At 46.6% G+C, this 15,849-nt stretch overlaps 1 protein-coding gene across 3 annotated transcripts in view; it reads right to left on the bottom strand.

Annotated features, from left to right (window-relative positions):
* The window catches only part of XPO6 (exportin 6), a 113,952-nt gene that overhangs the window by 25,060 nt on the left and 73,043 nt on the right, over nt 1-15,849 (bottom strand). For 2 of the 3 annotated variants that reach the window (XM_056138828.1, XM_056138827.1), the window contains 3 exons: nt 8,123-8,231; nt 5,982-6,074; nt 4,858-4,927 (listed from right to left, as the gene is read on the bottom strand). In XM_056138828.1, coding sequence (XP_055994803.1) covers nt 4,858-4,927; nt 5,982-6,074; nt 8,123-8,231 — 272 coding nt within the window. The remainder of the gene's footprint in view (nt 1-4,857; nt 4,928-5,981; nt 6,075-8,122; nt 8,232-15,849) is intronic. The other variant, XM_056138829.1, reaches the window with a different exon arrangement.

Below are 15,849 nucleotides of genomic sequence, written 5' to 3'. Positions count from 1 at the left end.
CTCCAGCCCGCCTCCTCCAGTGTCCCGTCTCCCCTCTCCCCTTGGGACACAGCCCCCTCCCCTCCACACGAGGACCGCTCACAATCCTCCACTTTCTCTTCAAGGGCTCTGGACCTCAGGGTCGCCGCGCAGTGCACCTTGGAACCAGCCCATGGCCATAAATGTGTGGCTGAGCAGGAGCGGGTGTCCCAGGGGGCTGCGGTTCCTTACACTGCCCTTGAAAATATTCGTTTCTATCTTTAAAGGTGAACATGAACCCCCTGTGGAGGGGAAGCAAGCCAATGTGGGCAGCTAGGGAGAAAGTGGCAGAGGCAGCAGCAGGTTTTGTGTCTTAGGCCTGACATCCATATGAGGATGCCAGGATGAGGTCCCAGAGAGCCAGGAGAGGGCAGGAGTTTGGAAAGACACGCCGTGACCAGGGCACTGGGACAGTGGGGCACACTCCAAAAAGCAGGAGAAATGGGAAAAGTAACAAGCGGTGAGCCGGTGCCAAAGGCGGCTGGACGCCCAGAGCACCTGCTCCTCTGATGCCGCCTGGAGGAGCTGGTGGTGCCGGGAGCAGGACTCATGGGCTGCAGCGGCCCAGCACGGCCAGGGACCTGGGCATCAGGAGGCAGCCAGGAGTGCCACCAAGAACCCTGACATGGTTCTGCACAGGTGAGAGGAAGCGTCTCCTCTCCAGCTAGACTGCCACCATTCTCCAACTTTGTGTGGTGCCAGGCCCCAGACCAGGACCAAAGCCATGTGCGAAGTCCCAACACCAAGCTGCATCACTGGCCCTTCCATGGAGTGGACTTCCCGGGGTCAAGTTCTAAAACTTGGTCCTTTGCACGTTAACCAGGTTTTAGGGCTCTGTGGTGAAATAAACGCTAAAGAAAGACTAGATCCGAGAAACTGTGAAGCCAGTCTGTCTAGACCCCAGGAGAGAGACAGGCTTGAAGCATCGCAAGGCCCCACCCGACCCATCTGCGCCCCCATCCTTATCTTCCATTCCTTCCCCCACTCTCTGCCTGAACACGCCTCAGCATTTTCATTATCCTTATGGCCAGTGTCCTTAGTGTGTCCAAGCACCAGATTTTTGATATATAACAAAAAGTTCTGTGTTTTTCTTTTAAAATATAAGCCCAAACCCCATCCTGAACCAAGTGTCCATTTGAGCAGGCCCTTCCCCTGTCCTTCTGTACCAAATCCACACAATCCCTCTGACCTGTGGTCTCCCTCGCACGGCCCCTTCTCACCTGCCCTTTGACCACTTCCTCCGACACACCTTGACTAAATGCAAGCAAATCTGATGCCTCCAGAGGGAGCCCCAACTGTTTGGCTGGAACTACTGGGGCAATCTACTGGTCTCCCTCAATTCCTCATTATTCCTGTCCTACTCCCGGGAGGCAGAACACAAACAAGGCCAAGCCCGCTGCACCTGATGATCTTAGGGAGATGGGAAAGAAGGAGACAAGGGGAACATAATCACAGATCTTCCCTGGGATGTATGGTGGGTCTTTTTCATCAATCAAGTCATCTTCCCTCTGAGAATCCTGAGTATTCCCCTCCAACCATGCCTTAATTTATAGAACAAAGTACGGTGTCTAGAATGAAAACAGGTAAGAAATGTGTGTGGGTCTTAGACCTTTCTGTCTGAGTATGAAACTGCTGATACTGGATTGTTTCTACCCTGAAACTGCAGCAGCACACGCTTCACACAGACATACCATCATTCCAACTGAGCCTTCCCTGCTGTCCGAAGGATAAACACAAACAGGCAATAACCCCCGTATTAAGGTCTCTGCCCTGCTCCCTAGCCTAGAGCCCTATTCCCACCATCGCCAAACCATGCATGGCAGCACCTGACCTTGAAGGGGCAAGGCTAAGGTTCCCCGAAGAGGCTGTTCAGATCCATCCAGTTTTCTGCTACTTGACAGAGCAGCATGTGGCCCCTGCCCCAGATCTGACTGGCTGAGTAAATGGAAGCCGACAGAGAGGCAGCAGGAGAACGAATGGTGGGTCGCGGGCAGACCCCACAGGGCTTGTATACAATAATAAAGCCAGTCACAGCACTTTTGGCTGGGTGACAACCATGTCGCTTTTACCATTACCAACAGTCCCCAAACCAAAGAGGACGAGAATCGCGATGGAGACGGACTCCAGCAGGGACCCAACCCATCAGGGCCGGGGAAGGCCAAAGCCCGTGAAAGGAAGCTGCCGCAACTGCCAGGGGAAAGCTAAGTGGCTTCTGCCTGCAGGCAGCGAGGCTGACTCACAGAGCACGGAGGTTACTCAAGGGGCTAAGTGGTCACGGGAGCCGGGGAAGAGAATGTCCTCAGAGTTTCCATTTTAACAGCCACTGCATTCGAAACTTGGCTTTTGAGTCAACAAGGGATGGGGACGCTTCCTCGCAGATTAGAAAGCTTGTTCTACAACAGGAAACAAGCCTTTCTCTGGCCTCGAGGTTACACACTGCGGATGAGCTCGAAGAACGATCTGGAAGAACCAGGCACACTGAAGTGCCACCAAGAATAGCTGATGGCATTTCCCACATGAGAAACACACCTGCCACCCTCCTGGAACGGGAAGACCCGAATGGCAGCTATCTCTCCAAGAAAAAGAAATTAAGAATCACTGAAAATGTCACCCTTAAAAACAGGCTCCAGGAAACATAAAAAAGCCACCTACACTGAAGTTTCCAACAGCGGGTACGGGGTAGATGTGACTTAAGTATAAAGGGGGCCGGGGGGGGGGGGGGATGGGGGAGGGGGAGATGCAGTAATAGTACTAGGGGTGTAGTAATTTTGTATTCCCAGAGCATAAAGTTGACACGTTGTTAAAAAATGAAAATATCAGCTACAGCATTAAAAAGGAAACCTAGGGGCTAATCTTCGGAAAAGGAAAGATATGCTTGATTTTAAAAAAGAAAAACAAACAAAAACGTAAGCATAATATCTTAAAGATCGGGATACTTCCATGACTTATCCGGAGAGTTTTGGTAACATCTGTAGAACGCGTAGAAAGGCAAGTGAATTTTCAGTAGCACCCGTGGTGTATTTCACAGGTGTATCTGCTCTCTAAAGTCCTGTTTTAAGTTTTCCTTATTCTCTGTACAAAATCGAGGCCTGTACTTGGACCATGCCAAGTTCCATCAGCCTCCTGGGGCCCACTGGATTATTTGGAAGTGAAGATAGTCACGGAAACATGTTGTCATGTGCACCAAGAAGGCAGAGTCAGCAGAACCTCCCTCAGAGGTCCTTCCACGAATAATGAGCTCATCCAAGAGACTGGCTGCATCTCCGAGCTCCCCAATGTGAGGCCGTGAGGCCGCAAGCTGGCTGGGCTCACAATCCCCTCAGAAAAAAAACTGTGTAAGGGCAGTGTGAAAGACGATAGATGCGATGCCTGGGGCTGAACAGCAGAGGGAGGGGACACAGGGACAATGCAGGAAGCAAAGGCTCTTGCCTTGCAAATGGCTCCTCTGCTATGGCTCTGGTCTGAATCCGGCACCACACATGATCCCGGAGCACAGCTCGGGGTCATTTCTGAGCACAGAGCCAGGACTAGCCCCTAAGCACCACCAGGCATGCACTCCCCTCCAAAAAGAGGGGCCAGAGAGATGCTACGGCAGGGAAGGTGCTTTCCTTGCATGCAGTCTGCCTAGGCTTGATCCCCAGCACCCCATATAGTTCCTCCCCGCCAACGGAGTGACCCCTAAATTCAGAGGCAGGAGTAAGCCCTGAGCACCACGAGATGTGTCCTAAGAATACACCAAACACACACACACACATACACACACACACACTCATGATATCGTCTGGTCTGGAGCTGCTCCTATTTCCTTCTGATTCAAAGGACACATCAAAGGAAAGGCCAGGGCCTGTCCCCCTAAGCCAGGCCTTGTCTAAATGTGAGGGTTTTCAGGAGGTCCTACCTCACTGCTCCAAAATGGCCCTCTCCCACACACAGGAAACCCTTCTTGGGGACTGATTTTGCCGTCACTGAATTGTCCCAGGTTAGCCCGGTCTAACTGTCCCAGGTTAGTCCGGTCTCCGGTCTGACAACTATGGAGCCTTCTCAGAATGGGGGCAGGTCCAGTCAGTGCCCTCCTGAGAGGCCCAGCACCCCAGCTTAAAAACCCCCACCCCTACCCCACCCTCCAGCACACAAATGGCCCAGCTCCACAGGTCCGAGACTGATCCTGAAGAGAAGCCAAGTCACTGAATCCTTCCAGTTCCATGGAGCCCACGGCTGCATACGTGGTCATGCAACACCTCCTAATTTCACTGTACTGACAGCCCAGTAGGAGCACAGCAAATGAGATGGGAAAGTTGTGTAGAAGCCCACCAGCTCAATATACGATGAAAGTAACACAGAAGGCTCAACTAGCTCAGGACATCCTCAGACAATGACTTCAATAACACCGTTTATGAGATATATGTTGTAACAAGAAAGATAAAGTCAATTATTTTGTGCCTGCAATGAGGGCAGACTTGGGAAGTGGGTGGGAAACTGGAACACTGGCGGAGGGAAGGTCACACTGGTGATGGGACTGGTGTAGGAACACTGAATAAACACTGAAGCAACTCTGTAAATCACAGTGTTTAAATCAACTTTCAAATATTAAAAAAGAAGAAAAGAAAACCCTCGTTGGAACACACTGTGAGCCTCGGGCTGAGCTGCCCCCTCAGCCTCTTCCAGGTAATTCTTTTCTAACTTTCCCTGTTCAGAAGTGAAGAGAAATGCAGCAGTGGGGCAGTGGCAATAGAGAAATCATGTTTTTACAGCAAAAATAAAAATAAAAAAGGAGGGGGATAATAATCAAATGTTCATTTTAATCTTAACATTAAAATTAGAAAATAAAAACCAGTTTACCTGACCCTGAAGTAACTACAAACTGCTGTAAACCCAGGTAAACTTCTAAATTGTCCTGAAGAACTGGGAACTGAAAACAAAGAAACAGATAAAAATAAAAAAAAACCATAAATATGAGTTTTATATCATCTTATCATTAAAACATGACAAGGCCCTCTGGGTGAGAGGGAAAGGATCAGGAACTTGCCCTGGGAACCTTCCCTACAGCTAGGATGAGGCGGTTCCCTTCACGGATTCCCCACTCTGCACCCAGCAATGTCCACAGTAGAAACCAACTAATATTCAGAATAAGAAAGAAAACTGCCTATCGGTATGATGCCCGTTTTCCTAAAGAAAGCAACAGATAGTGGGTACAAAGACTGGGTTTATAAAGAGGACAAGTCCCCCAAAAATTAACACCTTCTAGAGCTCTGAGACAAGCCCGTCTCTTCAAATCCAAGGAAAAACACTACCCTTGCGAGATAGCAGAGGCGCCTTATTAAAGTGCACAGCAAAGGGAAAAGACAGGCCAAGTTAGTCGGCGTCCTTACTTATGTCTGTATTAGCTCACCATTAATATAAAACGTAATTCAGACTTTAAGGTGACAGGTTCCTAAGAATGGCAGATGGCAAAAATGGCACTTTTCATAAGAGATCACAAGACAGAGCTGGGCTGTACAATGCAAAGTTGATTCCAATAAATTACCTGGCCTTTGGAGAAGAGACAGACTTAACAGTCTCTCCTCAAATAACAAGCCCCCTTTGGTGAGTAAATCAGCCCCCCCTGACTAGCACATAAACAGTGTGGGCAGAGAGCAGCAAGTTGATGAAAGTGAGTCTTACAAAGGCTAGCTACTGAGCAATATATTTAGAAATAAACTCTACTTGGCCTGGCCTCTTTCAAGTTACTGAAGACGGCATGGAAAGTTCATATTATATCCAAGAGTTTAGAAAAGAGAAACAGGGCTTTCGAAAGCTAATTTTAAATATTTGGGGAAAAGGTTAACATGTGTTAAATGTAAGGGTTAAGTGTGATAATTATTGCTACACATATACATATATTATATAATGAGAGCCAGAAAGCCTTACTACTCATGCGACATGCAACTAAGCAGGGTCTTCGTTCCCCTCCCGAGATCAGTTACCAGTGTCGAGAAGGCATGTGTGGGAAGGAGCTCCATCACTTTGGCCACTACTTCCAAACTCTGCCGTAAGTACCGCTGCCACTCTGTCTGCTGCTGCGGGGGGAACACAGAAGGGTCAGCATGCTGGTCACCTTCCCTGCCAGAGCCACTCACAGACACAAAACTTTAAAGGAGTGAAAAACCAAGAAACCAGATTACCTGCTTCTTTAAAAGGGCAAAGGTATAATATTTAAATACAGCTAATTCACTTTATTACCAAAAAACAAAACAACAAAAAACCACCTCTTTCCTTGTGGGCTGGAGAGACGGTACAGTAGGCAGGGGCGCTCACCTTGCTTGTGGCTGACCCAGCTCCATCCCCAGCCCTGCATATGGTCCACTGAGCACAGAGAGCCGAATAAGCCCTGAGTGTGGCCCCACACCCCGAATTACAAAATCTAGAAAGACCATAAATTTCAAAAAGCAATGATAACAACACTATTTCCTCAAACAGCAGAGTGAGCCACACAGAACAGCCTACTTTCCCTCTATTGGTCAAAGGAAAGCAGTGATTAAAAAGGCCCCGTGTGTGGTCTCTGAAAGGTGGACCCAAGGGGCCCGAGGACGTTCCTATACATGTGAGACTCCTAGGTTCAGTCCCTAACACAATTTGGTACCGAGCCCCGTCAGGAGTGACCCTCGAGCACCACTACAACTCCCTAAAAAGGTTCTGTAAAATGGAGGTCCCCTTTACGTGACCCAGGCAGCTAGGTCACTCATCTCCTTCCCAGAAAGCCAACTACCAGGTACAGGTACAGCTTTTACAGTCACTGGGATGGCACTGAGGGCCTGTCGGTGACGCAGTTCTTGTGGCCCCTCCCCTACCTCCTGAGTCAGTGTGTCCAACAAACCGTCCCAGTGATTCTTACCCCGGCAAGCTAAGATATGAGACGCCAATGCAGTTAACAGGAGGTGAAGCCCAGGTTTACTAAATACCTCCCATGCACCAGACAGTCCTTCCAAACAAGGTCAGACATATCATCCCCCATTTGGGAGATGAGAAAATTAAAACAGAGAAATGTAATGTCTGGATATTCACCTCCTTGGTGCACAGGGTCACCGAGAGTTAAGCCCAGGCCATCCTGTTCCAAGTACAGAGCACTTTCTAATCCAAACACAGATACCCTCAAGTCCAGAACCACACCATAGTCCCTATTATTTGGAGAGTCCTATAAATGACTTGAGGATTTTATCTATTCGATCTGTTTTGGAGCCACACCTGATGGTGTTCAGGAGTTACTCTTGGCTCTGCACTCAGGGATCACTTCTGGTGGGCTTGGGATCGAATCCAGGTTGGCCATGCACAAGGCAAGCGCCAATCCCCACTGCAGCATTGCTCCAGCCCCATGACTTGAGAACTTTAAAGTGCATGGCAGATTTGTGTCCTTAAGGAGATTTTTCCGGACGTTCATACTACTTTTCCTGAACACATGATTTCTTGACTTAAACCCTAGGCCATGTAGATAAATACATCTATAAGATCTTAAAAAAAAAAAACAAGCAGCTAATAAACCCAGAAACAAATTTCAAATGAAAGCTCCAATTATAAGACAATGCTGGTTTAAATATGACCTCAGAAGAGAGGCTTACGCACTCAATACCTCTTTTGCAAATTATAAGATCCTAAAGGAAAGAGTGAGCAAAAGGGAATGCCCTGCCACAGAGGTGGGGTGCGGTGGGGAGGGGTTTGGTTGGGGGGGTGGGAGGACTACTGGGATCAGTGGTGGTGAAGAATGGGCACTGGTGGAAGGATGGGTACTCAATCATTGTATAACTGAAACCCAAGCACAAAAGTTTCTAAGTCTACAACTGTACCTCATGGTGTTTCACTAATTTAAAAAAAAAAAAAAAAAAGGAGGCTTATAGATTGCCAGTCTCTATTTGGATTCAGACCACAACATGACAAAGATTAACAGGTACCCCCGGGCTAGAGACAGCATGATTGAGATGAGAGCGTATTTGCATGCAAGAGGCCCAGGTTCAATTCTTGGCACCGCTGGGTGGACCCCCTGAGTGCCACTCAAGCCACCTCTGAGCACTGCCAAGTGTGGCTAAAAATCAAATGAAATTTTAAAAGTAAAAAAAAAACCCGTGCTCCTTACATCATCATCCAGAGTTTCATCATCCAACTCCTCCAACTGGGCCTGGTTGTATCTGAACTGGATTCGATTCAATACCTCCGTGAGCAAGAGGACCAAGGCATCTTCGTACCTGTACAGCAGGGAGAAATTCGACACCAAGTGAAAGCAGGCTTTTAGCCTCTTGAAAGGCTACCCTGCACCATCAGGGTAATGTACCCATGAGGAATTACCACAGAAGCATTTCAACAACTGGCACAATGTGTATAAGAGACAGCAACAGCTGCACAAGTGATTCTTAACTCTGTCCCAGGCACCTTTATTTTATCACTGTATAAGAGTCCCCGGTCTCCGGTCTCTGAGATATCACTACCCTGGTTCTCTCTTGATTACAGTTCACACAGATGATCTTTTTACATCCTTCAGCCTGTGTCACTGCCCTGAGTCTCTTTGGGACAAATGTAACCATGTAGGTCCAATTCCATGTCACTTAGGGGCCATTCATCACTCAAGAGACATGGTGACAGGCAGAGAAAGAGCTTTGCTGGCAACAAGCCAGCAAGTCGCAAGATGACGAACTCATGTCCCTCAAGTAACCATCCTGCCCGCAAGGTGACAAAACGCAGTTTTCACAGAAAAAGAGAACAGGGAAACACGCTTTTAAGAAGCGTGGGCTGTAGACTAATGGGCACCACTGTGATCAATTAAGACCCTCACAGGCTGATCCCGAGTCACACTACTATTGATATTAACCGCAAATAAGGAGTTCTGAGTTTGGTTTCTGTTCTTTTACCCTATAGGACAAGATATGGAACATTCTTGACACTTTCAACCACCCCTGCCCAGAGAAGTTTTCTGATTTGGGGGTGCTGGGGAGTGGGCAGAGGTAAGGAACACAGAGGCCCATATGCAGTGATGGGGCTGGCCACAGGCAAAGCATATGCCTGAAACCCTGTACTATCTCTCAGACCTCCAGCTGTTCGACTTCTAATATTGAATTCAGTTACATTTCTTTTGGCCAGTATTACATGTAGTTGTTTTTAATCCATTCTACCGGATCTCTGCTTTTCAACTGGAAAACTTAGACCCTAATTACATTTAATTACTGATAAGGACTTATTTCTGTCATTTTGTATGTCATCTCTCTTGTCCTCAATTCCTCATATTCTTTTAGGTGAAACAGATTATTGTTTAGTATACCATTTTAATTCTTTTGCCTTTATATATTTATACACACACACACACATACACAACATGTACATATTATTACATTACTTTGTAGTTATTTTCTCAGTTGGTTGCCAGGAGAATAACAGGAACTATTAAATAAATACCACCTAAAGGGGCCAAGGAGACAGCCCAAAGGGCTGGGCACACAGGAGAGCCCAGGGTTCGGACACTGGCACCCCATGGTCCCCTGAGTAGGAGTAGCCCCAGAGCACTGCCGCACGTGACCCAAAACAAAACAAAAATAATTGCTAACTCAATGACTTGATCTTTTGTAACAATTAAGAGAATAGGTGGTGGGGATAGAGCGATAGCACAGCAGGGAGGGCGTTTGCCTGGCACGCGGCTGACCCAGGTTCGATTCCCAGTGTCCCGTGTGTTCCCCTGAGCAAAGAGCCAGGAGTAACCCCTGTGCATCACTGGATGTGACCCAAAAAGCAAAAAAAAAAAAAAAAGAATAGGCGGCAATATCAATATCAGTATACTCCAGATAAGGAAACTACAGTTAGCATAATTTGACTGCCCAGGGCGCCCAACCATCCACCTGCGATGTTTTCTCTACATACAATGAACTTACTGCAGGTTTTAGAAGTCACTCTCCAAACTGAATCCTTAGTGAACTTTAAGGAGACTTAAAAACCTAAAAAGAAGACGCAGAAAAGGCCTAGGGAAAGCCCTGGTCCTTTTGCTCTCTTTCTAATGATTTCTCAAAGGAACACCAGAGCCTGGCAATTTCTCCCCTGTGATAGTAACCCAACTCAGTGGCTGAAGAGATAGTATAGGGATGGAGGAACCTGTTCTTCCATGCGGTCAAACTTGGTTCAACATCTGACACTGTGTGTGGTTCCCCCAAGCACTGCCAGGAATCAGCCCTGAGGATAGTCAAATGCAGCTCAAAACTCCCACCATCCAAAAAAAAGGAAAAAACTTAATTCAACATCTCCAAGTTATATATGCCATGGTAATGTCACCAGGGCCAAAGCATCACTAACTCCCAAGGACAGATCATCTAGTTCTAAAACAGTTCTAAGAATAAACTATCCATACCATATACGCAGCTCACTCAATGCCAACCTCCGTCACTATGGCTGATGCACGCCTGAGACCACTCAGAGCACCTCTCTCCCTGCCCATCAGGCTCTGGCCAGGGCCCTGGAGGAACACTGGGGCAGGGGGGCGGGCTCAATTCTTCCCTGTGGGCTTGCTGTCCCAGAAGTGCACCCTCACACAGTTCACCAATGCCAGTTCCAGGCTCTGCCAGTAGTGGGCCAGGCTCCTGCGCTCCCTGGGGCACCTCTCCTGAGGTGGTTGATGTCCTCTCCTCAGAGATCTGAACCCTGGCCACACAGCACACATGAACATGCCACCCTCACATCCTCTGTATTTTAATAACTCAACTGCTTTCTTTCAAACCCTCACCCTGGGGGGGAGGGGGGGGAGGGGCTGCTTCCTACAAGGATTACGACTCAGAAAGTCATCTAAAATCTTTTTCACCAATTTCCTACACTGAATTCGTAAAATAGTAATTGTGGAGTCTGTTCCCTGACAGGTCTCTTAATAAACCACTTAAGCTAATGTAAATGAATCCTCCAAGAACAAGATAATCCAAGATAAAAGGTTACTAAGTCACCGAGGGGCCAGAAAGAGATTACAGTGGGTAGGGGACCTGACTTGCATGTGACTGATCCTCGCCTGATCCCCGAGCCCCGCCAGGAGTGATTCCTGAGTGCAGAGCCAGGAGTGAGCCCCGAGCACCATGAGTGTGGCCCCAAAACAAAAATAAAAACAAAAATGCCAAGACCAAGAACAGTCCACCTTGTCTTGAGAGTGATGCCCAAGGTGGGAGGACTATGAACAGACAATCTGTGAAGTATTCAAGGAGCCATAAATACGGCTCAGTTACAGGCCACATCTAGCACGGCCAAGGGCCTGATGCCACACTCCTCCCTGCCACGGCACCACCAAGTGTGGCCTGGTGGCTCCCAAGCACCACAAAGTGAGGCACCAGACTCACATCGCTGGGTAGAGCATTTCACCCCAGCACCACTAGGTGAAATTCCTATTTTTTAAAAAAATAAATCAATTATCAAAATCCCCGTAAATGTCCCATGTCAGAGTTTAGAGCTACTAGAGACAATGACAATGCCACCCCATCCCCAAACAGTAAGTCTCTTGGTGCCTGCAAATGACCTAACAACCCAGACTAGACTGGCCACTGGGCATGGCCCAGAACAGAACATTGGCAGAAGCTATTGCTAATAAAATAAGCAACATTTGTGGGGAAAACTGCCAACAGAGCTAATAACCCACTTCAGTAATCTTCAAAGAAAGGTAGACCAAACACTTAAGCCTAGACTTTCTGTTTGCCATTTATTCAAGACATAAATTCCTAAAGGTATAGAAGTTTCATACACACATTGCTATTGTTCAAAATACAATCTTACTAGAAAAGAACATCCACTTCAGACTAGGAAGAGATGAAATCTATAAATTGTTCTGCTGATAAAAAGGGAAATTAAAGACTGTATGCAAATGATAATGCTAAATTAAACCCGGAATCCTTACTGGCAGTCAGCAATTCTGGTTACAAAAAGCTATTTTTAAAAAAGTCCTACCACTATGACAATGATAGTTGAAAATGATCACTCTTGGGTATGAACTGCACGTTGAAAGTAGGTAAAGTTACAAACATGATAACCTCTCAGTACCTGTACTGCAAAAAGGAGAGCAAGAGAAAGAAGAAAAATGCCTGCCATGGAGGCAAAGGGGGGACAGGGCGAAGGGAGCAGGAGGGTAACTGGGGACACTGGTGGTAGGAAATGTACACTGGTGGAAAGACGGGTATTGGAACACTGTAAGACTATATAACACTATGACTGAAACCCAGCCATAAACAACTTGATAACCATTCATCTCATAATGGTGGATAGACGGATGAAAAAAAGGAAGGTAGGAAGTTAGGAGTGAGTACTATCAGTTGGGCTTATAATAATAAACTCAACCAGGAAACAAGCATTCACTTAGAAAACTGGCTTCCAAAAGTGTCTGGTGAGAGTGAGGAGAACGTATGAGCAGGGTGAGAACTTGCCCAATACCTATTCTTCACAATAGCAAGCACTGAGGGCAACAGACAGACTACATTTCCCAAAGACAACCAAAAGAAGGCACAAGGTGGGGCTTCTGGGCAAGTGCCTGCCCCAACCTCTCTTCCTTCTCCTAGTGCAGTCTACATCATGGTGGAGCCTGTCAGCTCAGTATCCAACCCTAGCCAGACATGACTGGGGAGGTAAAAGCCACGTCTATAACTAGCAGAATAAACATATTTTTGGTTGCTTTTTGGGAGAGGCATATACAGCTTTCTCTGAGCTGTATACAAGTCTTAACTGCTATACTATCTCTCCAGCTCCAGAATAAACAGATTTAAAAATTTTTTTAAAGTGGGGCTGCATTGATAGTAAGGCGTTTGCTTTGCACATGGCCAACCTGAGTTCAATCCCTGGAGTCCCAAAGGGTCCCCAAGCACCACCAGGATTAACTCCTGAGTGCAGAGCCAGGTTATTCTCAGCATCACTGGGTGTGACCCAAAAGAATATTTTTTAAAGTCAGTCCATAAAGAATGAAGAGACTCCAACCACTTCTCGAAAGAAAAAACCATCAATATATGTCTACCTCAAGATGAATAGATGCTGGAATCATCAAAGACTTTCACCACAGCAATAATGGCTTGTTTCCACATGGTTCTTCAGATAGGTGTTACAAACTTAATTGCCTCCTCAAAATTCCTATGTTCAAGATTGAACCCCACCCAGTATGCCAATATTTCGAGGGACCAGAATGATGGCAGCAGAGAAGACATCTGCCTTGCCCAGGGCTGACCTGGGTTTGATACCCAGCACCCCATACGGTCCCCTGAGTCCCTCCAGGCGTGATCCCTAAGCAGAGCCAGGAGTAAGCCCTAAGCACAGTCAGGTATGGCCCCAAAACAAAATATAATGCATTTTAAACTGAATGACAAGGAAAATACAAGGAATTTAAATGTGCTGATTAAGAGAAAGCAGTACTTAAAAGCAAACTTACAGCATTAAGTGCTAAAATATGTAACAGGGGTTAAACCTACAGACCTCCTAACTGAAGGTTCAGCATGTAAGCAACACGGGCGCCCTATAAACGCATGATGATATGAGGAAGAACAAATTAGCAGAAACATGACAAAATCCCAAGTCAGAAAACGACGAAGGACTGTAGCATATTGCTGGACAGCTTTTCAACTCAGTAAAACAAACAAGGGTGAGAGAGCACGCACAAGCTGAGAGCACGCATACAGGAGGCCTGGTTTCCATTTGGGGCACTGCTGCGTCTAACATGGACTGTCTAACATATAAAGCAGCGAGCAGCTTCTGACAGCCACTGGTGTGGCCCCCAAATCAAAGAACCCATTTGCTCTCTGTCAGCCAACTGCGTGAACTTCTCAGAGTATTAGAGAAAGAGCCAGGAAGCAATCGGAGTCCTGATATGAACTTAGTTAACACTTTTTTTGACTGTATCAAAATGCCATGTGTCAACAGGCACTTCCTCTTTATTAAGCACAGAAACTCCCTCCCAGCGATGTTTCTCACGCTTACCCACATGTTTACGGACCAGTGAATGTCACTGGAACCCCTATGCCAGTCAGTGGCCAGCACTTGCCAGAATCCTCCCAACAAAGGAGCTCACAGGACGTGACTCAATGACTCTGGGTTGCTTAACTCAACTAGGCTTCCTCATCTTACCGTGAAAAATAAGTTTCTACACAGATGGACCCTTTTGATGGGCAAGAACAAAGAGAAATGAGGGAAAGAGAAAAAAGGAAGAAAGCCAGAACTTGTTTACTAAGCACCCGCTGCCTGGGTCATTTCATTTTCCTGAAGACATGTGAGGTGGGCACAAAATACAAATATGGAAAAGGAGGCTGAAATCCAGGTCCTTCACCCCCTCAAAGTGGCAAACTGGGACGATGAGCTCATCAGCGATTCTGTTCAGCAGGGTATGTTACAAAAGAACAATTGGCACTGAGACTCAAGTTCTCTACCATCCTACCAGCTCTGATCAACAAGCTCTTGAACATTCTCACTAAGCAAAGAACATGCAGAGCTTCAATTTCCAAACTTCTAGAACCAAAAATAAATCCATGTACATTTGTGCTTCTAAATTCGTAGCCTACGTTGCCAACCACTTTGTTGTGATGAATGATGCAAACCCTTTAAACCACAGGACAGGAACTAAGCGCTGCCTCTTCGACTTAACCACACCTACGTTTTCCATTGAAGACACCAAGAAAACATTCTTGATTACTTCCTGCAAGATCAATTGCTACTGAAGCTGTCTCAAACATGATTCCGAAAGCACCCCAACTTTCTTTCAGATATATTTTAGCAGCTGAAATGCTTTTAATCACATTTTCATGACTGAGTTCAAATCATCACAGTATCACCAGTAACCGGTGTTCCTAGTTAATTGCTTCTACATCATCTCTAGTGCACCATGCCGGGGTCTTTTAGAACCCAGAGCAGTGGCTGACAAGCTTTCAAAGCTCGGATTTGAAAACTTTTGGGGAAACACACTTGAATAAATATAGAGTGTGAAAAGTGACAGGAAAAATAAAGAAGTTGAAGTCCAACTTTCAGTGTGATGCTTCTTAAGAGTCCACAGGGGGTATTCTTATTGATAAGAAAGCCAAAGCCAGGCAAATGGGAAATCCAATGGCTGGGCAGACGGCAGAGGGTCATCAGGTTGTCTAGGGCCCTGAGCAAAGGAAAAGGGCAACACCATCTTCACTATTTACTGCTGCTGTGCCAGGTCTGTGACCACTCAGTGGGTGCATATGCAAGTACCAGGTGATGAACTGCCTTGAGGATGGTGAGGACCATCCTCCCAGAGAAGATTTGTAGGCTCACTTTTCAGGAGGAAATGTGACTAGCAAACAAGCCAGGTGAAATTAACAATGACCAGGAAACAAAAGAGGAATGAAACTACCACTGCTCCCTCTGAAATAATCTGGATAAGTACATTTTTAACACTGGTAACCAACCAACATATGTCCTCATTGGAATTATTTCCTCCATTCCTAAAGCACATTCATACTTTGCTTTTTATAGAAACCATTTCCTCAGTTAATATTCAAACAAGTCTGAGAGATGTGAAGGAATATCAGCTGCTAAATACAGCAAAATCAAGCACAGTCCTCAAATCAAAAGATGCAACTGTTAGACATAAAAAAATCTTTCATAACTAATTTTTCTTTAAAGAATCTCATTTAACATTCGCCCTCTCCTCTCTGGAAAGAAAGATGGCGGCCACATGGGAGCCTTGTGGACAGCAGGCATGAGCCGGGGGTGTGGGGGCGACTAAAACCTCATGGGTAGGGGGGTGTTCCAGTCCGTCCTTCACGCCCTACCGAGGTCACCAGTTGCCCCCCACGAGCGGCTCTCCAGCACGGCCACAGCCCCAGAAGCACAAGGACTTAATGCAGAACCCAGCAGCTTGGA

Source organism: Sorex fumeus, unplaced genomic scaffold (assembly GCF_029834395.1).
Source record: "Sorex fumeus unplaced genomic scaffold, SorFum_2.1 ptg000130l, whole genome shotgun sequence".
Lineage (NCBI taxonomy): Eukaryota > Metazoa > Chordata > Mammalia > Eulipotyphla > Soricidae > Sorex > Sorex fumeus.
This window is presented reverse-complemented; position numbering and strand designations above follow the sequence as displayed.